General features: G+C 33.2%; 1 protein-coding gene and 3 non-coding genes across 5 annotated transcripts; 3 read left to right on the forward strand and 1 right to left on the reverse strand.

Annotated features, from left to right (window-relative positions):
* The first annotated feature begins 547 nt into the window (after positions 1–547).
* Positions 548–638, forward strand: LOC144999278 (small nucleolar RNA Z223). The gene has a single exon (XR_013660792.1). It is a non-coding gene; the product is annotated as a small nucleolar RNA Z223 (small nucleolar RNA).
* A 45-nt stretch (positions 639–683) lies between these two features.
* On the forward strand, positions 684–799 carry LOC144999287 (small nucleolar RNA Z278). Its single transcript, XR_013660800.1, has one exon. It is a non-coding gene; the product is annotated as a small nucleolar RNA Z278 (small nucleolar RNA).
* A 131-nt stretch (positions 800–930) lies between these two features.
* Positions 931–1,040, forward strand: LOC144999310 (small nucleolar RNA snoR97). The gene has a single exon (XR_013660823.1). It is a non-coding gene; the product is annotated as a small nucleolar RNA snoR97 (small nucleolar RNA).
* Positions 1,041–1,303: 263 nt separating this feature from the next.
* LOC144997817 (homeobox-leucine zipper protein ATHB-8-like) lies at positions 1,304–8,772 on the reverse strand. Of its 2 annotated transcripts, XM_078957682.1 has the most exons (19): positions 8,369–8,772; positions 7,318–7,536; positions 6,751–6,910; positions 6,501–6,601; positions 6,336–6,426; positions 5,461–5,556; positions 5,097–5,210; positions 4,572–4,655; positions 4,307–4,462; positions 4,081–4,155; positions 3,828–3,934; positions 3,528–3,723; positions 3,237–3,422; positions 3,068–3,151; positions 2,813–2,947; positions 2,350–2,651; positions 2,128–2,233; positions 1,832–1,981; positions 1,304–1,749 (listed from the first exon to the last, which is right to left on the reverse strand). In XM_078957682.1, exons 2-19 carry the CDS (start codon positions 7,530–7,532, stop codon positions 1,603–1,605), a joined length of 2,505 nt encoding a protein of 834 aa, XP_078813808.1. In that variant the 5' UTR covers positions 7,533–7,536; positions 8,369–8,772; the 3' UTR covers positions 1,304–1,602. The 2 variants fall into 2 exon arrangements, with proteins under 2 accessions (XP_078813808.1, XP_078813809.1); XM_078957683.1 differs by lacking the exons at positions 7,318–7,536; positions 8,369–8,772 and adding an exon at positions 7,160–7,178.
* Between the last annotated feature and the right edge of the window lie 428 nt (positions 8,773–9,200).

A 9,200-nucleotide genomic window follows, 5' to 3' on the forward strand; every position in this document is an offset into this window, starting at 1 on the left:
TTGATAAATTCAAAATTCTTAAATATTTTGATAGTTATGCATATATTTATTATTTATTTATTTAAATTAGCCCATCTCACAAAAGATTTATTTTTTTAGGTTTTTACTTTTTCAACTACATTTTCATTTTTGGCGTATTTCCTTCTTTCTCGCGACCTTGCCCATCGGCGGCCTAGGGTTTTGTATTTTCAAACTACAGCAGTTTTGCCTATAAAATCAAATCATCTGCTCAGATCTACTTCAGCAGTATAGTTTTAGGGTTTTAGTCTTACATGTATCAACACCAGACTTCTTTCAAAAAGCGAATTGGCTGAAGAAAAGGCTCGATCTAAATCAGATATACAGTCGTCTAGTGTTGCAGTTCAACATTTGTCTATCTTTTGTCAATCGCTGTTTCTGCGTCATATCGACGAATATAGATAATCAATAAATCAAATATAGATATTAGTTCATAATCTCGCATTTTATGCCTTCCCACATCGAGTTAAAATGATTTATGTTTAGATTTTGTTGTTTGATTTAGTTTCTGTTGAGTTTTTATCTTGAAATCTTACAGTGATGATTAAATACACAGCTTTAAGCCAGTTCTGCTTCTGAGAATTCATGATTGATAGAGCTGTTATTTACTCTGAGTTTATAGTTTAAAAGACTTTATTTTAGAGAAAAAATCTAAAGATCTGTATGCCGATGATGATTTAATCCAAATGTATGAGATGCTGTGGATCCAAGACCTTGTTTTACAAGGAGAACCACTTGGTGAAGCTGTATTTCAAACGATAATACCGGATTTAACTGAGGTTCTATGTATTTTATCAACTAATCTTTCTTTTTAACTGATTTCGAATCTAATTTTCTTTTTAACTGATTTCGAATTTTATCCATTGAAAGTTTGCTACAATTTATTGAGTTTAAACTATACTCTTGCCATGAAATATATTATGGGTTTGGAGTCTGAAAAAACTCATAGAGTAATGTGTTGTCTATCAGCTTCTTCTTTCGTAACATTAACGAGATTGGAGTTAAATAACAGCACTAGAATTTATCATGTTCGATCATCTATTTTTGGTCAAGTTGATTTTTAGATTTTTTTCATCATAGACCCGTAAATCGTTTTCGTAGTATTTTGCAGTGTATTGTTGTATCGGATGTTTTGCGTGATATATGCGAAACGTATTGTTTAGATATTTTTATCATGTGTTTCTTGGAGTTCAACTTTCTCAAACTGTTGGGCTTTTGGCCTCTTTTGTCTCGGTTGTTTTATCAAATCCTAACAGATTTTTATGCCGAATACTTTATATAGTAATTAGATTAAAATTCAAAAAGAATATAATGCAAATACATTTTTTGTGTTCGACACAACAAATGTAAAAAATCATTCAACCATGGCACATATGTAGAACCCTGAAACTAACCTTCATCTTTAAATTAATCAACAAGCATAAAAAGCTATACAATTTACAAACAAACTACACAAGGAACTGGAAACCAAGTTTGCCATTTGGATATTCAAATTTTCAAAGGGTATCTTCATTTTTTTTTAACATTTCTATGCCACTATTTCTTGTTTTTTTCTATCTCATGGTGTACCCAAGAGAAGGAGAATCAAACAAATGACCAGTTGACAAACATGAAGGCTATACAATGAGGGGTATCGTTGTCATTTAACACCTTCCATGCCACTACACGTTCATACGATACGGGTCTCCCCATGCTTGACAAGCATACACCCCCAGGAAGACAACCATAACCCTAAACAAAAAAAATTATTATTAGCGTTTTCTATAAAACAAATTTTCATCAAAAATTATTAAATAGTAGTAAAATTTGTAACCTGTTGAAGAATCTGTGGGAGCTCTGAAAAAACATTCTTCCTTCCATTTTCATCAAAAATCTTGTCCAATGAAACGTCTTGAAGTGAAACTAACGTTGTCTCCAGCATATCAAGCCCCGCTTGATTAGCAAAAGTGAAAACTGGCAAAGTCTACAGAATCATAATATTTTTTTTTTCTTATTAGGATATTAAACTATGAAAATCACACAATATTTTTCTTGCATTTAACTATTTTGTAAAACATTTTACAAATTAAAAAACAATAAACAAGAAAATAAAGTATCAATGTAATATACCTTGAGAGAGCAACATGTTATGGCATCCGAGTGATTCCAAAGTGTTTTAAGAACAGATTCGCTTCGTCCATCAACACTTTTAAAAAGCTCCTCACCTAAAAAGCAACTGTCGACAAAAAAAACAATAAGAAACTTCAAAAAATGGGCAAAATGAAATAATCAGCATCATTTTACTACTATTTTCTTTACCCGAAAAGAAAAAAAAAAGTTAATATTTGATACCTATAACTTTGTTGGATCCAATGAGTGAGTGTGTGAGCTTCCGGGTTTCCCTGTAAACTCGGAGACCCAAAAGGAGAAGGTGAAAGAGCCAAAGCGACTCTTTGAACAGATGATATGATGCTGCGTACATATTGTCTAGCCATGGATGCAATGTTTTCTTGAAGATGAATCTCAAAACCAAACTGAAACGCGATTGTCATAACTGACTTTGTGGGCCCCGCTTGATTGGAAGCTCTTTGATTCCGGGGTGGGCCCACCCCCACCTCCAGTGTTGATGCCAGGTCACGTGTTGGATTTTGAGTCTGTTGTATAAATCATAAAGTTTTAATGGAATTACAAAAAAAAAAAAAAAAAAAAAAAAAAGTGACTAAATTGATAAAATAGAGAAAGTACAAGGGCGTTTCTGTATTTTTTGTCAAACACGCAGATGAGAATTGAGAACTGAGAAGGGTGAAACTTTTACCAGTCGGTTATTAATAGGAATAATACGAAAACCAGATGGAAGGAGAGGGGCGTCATCGGTAAATGAGGCATCAATTGGGGCAAAAACAAGTTCTGCAGAGGTCCCGATTGCATTCTCATCAACTCCATTGCAAAGCTAATAAACACAAAACACAAGCATTTGATTTTGATTAGGTCAACAACAAATCATTTGACCTTAGTCAAATTTGGTCAACCAAAATGTTTACTTAAAAAGAAATCCTGAAACGCGGGTTACCTGCAGAAAGAAGATGTCACCAGGCATCATCATGTTGTCTTCTTGATAATGGCCCATGTTTTCAAGCTTAACAACTTCCATGAACTGCATCTTAAAAAAATTAAGCCTTGGAAATTGGCATTTATACTAGCATAAGAAAACGAATCACTAAAGCATTGAGTCAACTTGCCTCTTCGTGCTCAAGGGTATGAGCCAATGGAAGAATAACTTGACTACCGAAGCTTCCATTTCTAGCCATAGGCAAGCTTGTGGGACCCGCTTTCATTGAAGCAGCAGAGTAAGCATCCATACTGCTATCCGCCCATTCAGATCGATATTCTCTTAAAAATCTCATAAGTATCGCAGGAGCCACATCCTACGTACCAAAAATATCAACAAATTAATTTTATATTTTATGTTTTTTTTTTTTTTTTAAATCGAAATTTTAGTTTCGTTTTAGTTTTTAGGGTTTCATTATTACTTGCAATAACATCGAGGCTTTAGCACATAACACTGCGTTGCTGACCACCGGAATCCCATGGGCGGCATACATCTGATTCGCACCCGTCGCCTTTGCCGGAGCCAAGTTTACAAAAACGGTGACGTCATCAACGCCGTCACTTTCCGTCACCGACCATCCCTCGTCCGCGAAACCATTCACGGCTTCATTAAAACCTCTGTTAAAAGTAAAGAAAATATATATATTTTTTTTTATGGTTTCTACCCTTCAAAACAAAAAAGTTTACACTTTCTACCCTCGAATTCCAAAAAAAAACCAGACCTGCTCATTCTCTGGCCAAGTGCACGAAGAGCAGCTGGTCTTCTTCCCCAACTTGTGACTGTTGGCTGAGAAATCTCTTGTGAAATTTGCCTTAAATGACTAAACGCCTGCATTTAACCCAAAAAATAAATTCAATACTTACATTTTAGGAACTAGGGTTTATTATCATGTACTTTCATTTATTTCTACTATAGAATTATACACTGCCATTTATTGAATTTAACATTTTAACCCCTCAAAGATATGATCCTACCGCAAATGTCGTCCTTTGAGCAAGTAAAGTGGATGACTCGTATAAAGGGCGCAAAACTTCAGGAACACTCCATGGCTACATGTTACATAACAAAACAAGTTAATTTCAAAGTTTCATTGAAGTAAGTGACTGATTTGTATTGAAATGAAATGTTGGCATTTTTTGTTTGTTTCTTTTGCAAAATTTGATACATAAGGTAGAAGGAAGTTTCCTCTTTTGATGATACCTCTAAATCAACATGATCAACTATGTGAATTATGGAGCCACCACCTTCACATGGTCTTATTAAATAACCACTTGGAAGCATTTCTGCTCTTACAAAATGAGGGACAGGTGGCATACTAGGACCATTTTGTGTGTTGTTCAATGATCTTTCACAAATCTGAAATCAATATAACATTAGTTTTCTTGAAATCAAATTACAAAATATTAGATTTCTCTCTCTTTTTTTTTTTTTTTTTTTTTTTTAAAAAGATTATAATGAAACATACCACTAGGCTACCATCCTCCATAGGAGACGTATACCGTAGTAACCAGAAGTCACGAGCTGGTGCTAAAGTAGTAGGTGCATAAAGCTATAAAAGAAAAAGAAAAAATAAATATAAGAAAGTCAAATTTCATTATGGGTTGAGTTATCTTTTTTGTCCATTTTCTTACATTTCATATGTAATTAATGTATTAAATATGATCAACAGAAATCCTTTCTTATTACTTTTTGGAGGTTGTAAACACTTGAGCATAGTTCGGGTGCCTTTTATACCCTTTTCCCCATTCTTCTTGAGCTAACTTTTTTTTTTTTTTTTTGATAAATTACATATTAGTAATTAAATAGATCGCAATTTTATCGGTTTAGGCACCAAACTTTGTTTTTTTTTTTGGAAAAATTGATGAAATGGTGAATGTACATTGCACTTTTCTGCATTCCACCCTAAACTATAACCCAAATTGACCCATTTTCTTACATGGGTTGACCCATTTATGCATAATTTGACTTGTATTGAAGAAATTCTTCAAACCTGCATATAAAGCAGCTCGATTGTCCCATTATTTGCTGTTGAAAGCACATTAAGAGTATCAACTGCCCTACAGTCACGAAACCAGGATGACCAATCTTTAAGGATTTCAGCAACCTGAAACAAAAAGATCAAGACTTTTGACTATTTGAGTCAACCAAATTGTTTTTTGACTTCAAAATCGACATGGGTCTTTTAATTTTTTCAAGAAAGTTTCAGATACCATATTAATCTTTTTGAAGAACAGTATGAATAGAAAGAAAAAAAAAAAAAGGTTTCAACTTGTTGCGAGAGTATCGATTTTTGGATATGATTAGTATGGTCAAAGACTCAAAGTCAAACACAAAAGTCAAAGAAAGAAACTTACTCGTGTGGGTTCAAGACCAATAAGACCACAAGCTCTTGATGCAACACCCGAGCAACCATGAGAAATAGCAATGATTCCAATGGAATCCGGACCAGGCTACACAAATTAACAAGATTATATTTATAGATAAAAGAAGATATTAAATATTAATAATTAAATAATTAAATATAAGCTAGTTACAAAAATATTTCATTTCTAAAGTTACATTTATAATCTTTCTTTATCTCGGAAATCAATTAAAGCTTGCATGACAACATGATTGCAAATGGAAGAAAAATTATCGAACACTTTTTCTCATGAAACATTTTCCATTTTGGAATCTCACTAAATATGCATTTTTCTTGATTAGAAAGAATTTATGAACTCGTTTTGGGTAAAGAAAGTTCCTTTTTTGTAATTATTAAAAGACCAAACAAGAACATTTGACTCATTTATCTAAAACTAGGTTGATTTAGGCTATATTTGCTAAAAAATTTTAGCTAAAAGTGAAACAAGTCAAATGGGTTCTAACGTGTCAAAACTTGTATTTAAATGTAAAATGCTTACAACCTCATAGAACATTTTGTTAATGTAGAACAATAGAAGTAGATTATTCTTGTAGTAATATAGTTTTTGGATTAGTATTTAATACATTAATTATTTAAAACTCATATAATAATAATAAAAAAAAAAAAACAAATGTTGCAAACTTCAGGGGACTCAAGGTGGGAATGTGGGGATAGTGAGTGAAATGATGAGATTCTAATGTGCTTTAGAAGGTTACCACCTTTCTTTTAACATTATTTTAAATTAATGGATTAGAAGATAATATTAATTAATCCTTAATGGAATGATGATTAAATTAATTTTTTTTAAAAAAAGTGACAAAACAAAACCTTCATCCCAGGCATTTGGACCCATTCCACTGCTGTCCCAGTTGCCTTTGATAGAAACTCTTTTAAAATCTCCTCAGCAATCGACAAAAGCCTACAAAATATACCAAAAAAATAAAAAATAAAAACAAAAATGGTACAAAAAGTAAAGCATAAAGTACAACTAACCCTGCAGGACTTGCATCCTTTGGTGGATGCTGAGGTGTCAAGTGGTGTTGCCCGCTTGTCACCACTGACTCACAACTCGTGTCTGTGGTGGCAAGTGTCACCTATAAAAAAAATATGATTTTAAGTTTTAACACCAAAATGATCTGTTACCTTTTGACTTGATACAGAAAAAACGACTTAATAGAGAAAGTCAGTGAAATGAGGTAATTTTTTATGAAAAAGAAAATGTTGAAAGTGGAATCTTTATTACATTTTGAGTTTGTTGACGAAAGTAGCTGTTTTCATACACCAAATGAGAAACTTGTTTTTGTAATCGATCATTCTCCTCCATTAATAACTTATTCATTGCTGTTAGTTTCCTGTTAACAGCTTGTAGTCTTGATGCCTCCTTCCTCTGCTTCTCCCTACATCTGTATGCACCATAAGGGTATATGAGTAATTTTATCCTACCATAACCATTAGATGATTGTTTTTGTTGTAGACTTGTAGTTGGTATCAAACTTGTTGTTTGACTCTAAATAGTCAAAGAAAGAATCATGGGTAGGTAAATCACAATATATTTCCTATTTTATCCATTTTGCATCAAAAAAAAATGGGACCCACCTTCTTCTTTGTATGTATTATAGGGTTAAATGCACGTTTATGCAACAAAGTTTCACCTTTTTCCCAATTTATGTTGGATTTTCAGACTAAATATGCATCATCGTCAACAAATTGGCATGTAGTGTATGATTGTTGATTCTAACACATCACAAGGTCCACAAAAATCAAGAATTGTACATTAAAAAAAACGAAGTTTTATAAATTAGAATGATACCTTCGATTTTGAAACCAAACTTTGATTTGCTTTGGCTCGATGTTGGATAAAATTGGGCACTCACGAATGAGTTGTTGTCTACGAAGGGAGCTTGGTTTTGGGCAATCGTGATATAATCTTTCTAAAGCTTCAACTTGTTCGGGTGTGTATCGAACATATTTTCCATTATCCATTCCCAAATTGTCATCTTTGGAAGGCGAAGATATCGTCATCATGATTCTAGAATCAAAATCCCAAAATTTAATGTATAAAAAAAGAAAACTTTTTTGATAATTCAAGCATCTAAGCATGAAATCGGAAGTCTAAACGGAAAGCCCTTTTCTTTACTAGTAAACTCATCACACATGTCAATCAAGATTCAAGAATCACCCGTAAAATCAAAATCCCATCTCACTTTTTCAAGAAAATTCAAGGGTTACTATGATTTCCATCTAGAATCTCCATAAAATCAAGATTCCAACTCAATTTTCCAAGAAAATTCAAGAATTAGAAAACTACACATAATTTCCATGGAGAATCTTCATAAAATCAAGATTTTAACTCAAATTTCCAACAAATTTCAAGAAGTAGAAAACCTCACATGAAAAGCACTCAGATTTCCATCTAGAAACGCCACAAAATCAACATTTTAACTCAATTTTCCAAGAAAAATCAAGAACTAGAAAACCCAGATGGAAAACACTTAATTCCAATCAAGAATCTGACTCCTGTAGAAACTTTTAAAGAAAATGAAAACCTTAAATGAAAGAATTATCTGGGGTTGTTGAGCATACATATCAACTATGAGGAGCAAAAGCAAAAAAACATGTGTAGAGTAATGATTAAAGCAAAAAAAAAAACATTCGTCACATCTCATGAATAAAAATATACATATATCCATATATATATAAACACATGTATATGTATAGAAACATAAAGTAAAGATAAGTGTTGAGCATTTGGTGGAGCTTGTGTCTGAAGCTAATACAGATTTTCCAAAATGCTTATTGACCAAGCAATGGTATGATAGAGAGAGATTACTATTACAAAAACCATAATTAATTACAAGCACCTTGTTTTGATGTGCAACGTTGTCGTTTACGCTTGTTCTTGTCTACTTTCTTAATCAATTTCCCTCACAACCACGCAGCTCCAAGCACGAAATGAAAATCTTCCATTATCGGATCACTCGAGATTTATAAAAACCAAGCAAAAGTATGATAATTTAAAAGAAACCCAAGTTGTGGTTTCGATAAAATCTTTTTGGGTATGTGAAATTGTGTGTGTATGGAGGGAGGATTTTGAAGGGCTGAGAAGGTGTTAAAGGGGAACCCCAAAATAGGAGACAAGAGGAGACCATTTTTGGATTATCATTCCATTTGGCGCTGTTGCTTTTCTTTCTTTTTCTTGCTTTCTTTCCAGTTTCTACCACACAAAAGAAACAGATAGTGGATGTTTATTTTATTTGGTTTGGCAATTGGCAGTGGCACTTTCAACAAGGTGGACTTCTGCTGATTTTAAGTTGCTTTGGTCCCTTATCTTTTCTTACCCAATTTGTCCTAAAGAAAAAAGGAAAAGGGAATGATGCCTCATGGAAATGTTTCAACTTTGAATATCTTGCCAATAAAATTTACCCTTTTTTATGTCATTAATCACCTCTATCACATCACCGTTTTTATGTCATGAACTATAAGGCTAAACGGTGTCATGTCCTTCTTACAGTCGGCCGGCCACCTAAGCTGAGGAGGATATGTTTGTCAATTTTAAAGTTTTAAAAATGTTTCGGGTGTGGTCTTTTATGCTTACCGCCAGCAAAAGAAAAAAAAAAGAGGGTCAAGTTGAACAAGAAAAAGAACGGTGGAACCATCGGCGGTAAAAAGGATGTCACGGGGCGGTGTTTACCA

The sequence above is a fragment of the Lactuca saligna genome, chromosome 5, assembly GCF_052625555.1.
Source record: "Lactuca saligna cultivar CGN05327 chromosome 5, ASM5262555v1, whole genome shotgun sequence".
NCBI classification, from domain to species: domain Eukaryota; kingdom Viridiplantae; phylum Streptophyta; class Magnoliopsida; order Asterales; family Asteraceae; genus Lactuca; species Lactuca saligna.

Excerpts from the sequence above, each read along its gene's own strand:
- LOC144997817 (XM_078957682.1), bottom strand. The coding sequence starts at position 7,532 with ATGATGACGATATCTTCGCCTTCCAAAGATGACAATTTGGGAATGGAT. Across the intron at positions 5,211-5,460 it reads TTGGTCTTGAACCCACACGA|GTTGCTGAAATCCTTAAAGA; the intron begins GTAAGTTTCTTT and ends TTTTTGTTTCAG. Across the intron at positions 2,652-2,812 it reads TTCCTATTAATAACCGACTG|ACTCAAAATCCAACACGTGA; the intron begins GTAAAAGTTTCA and ends TTTATACAACAG.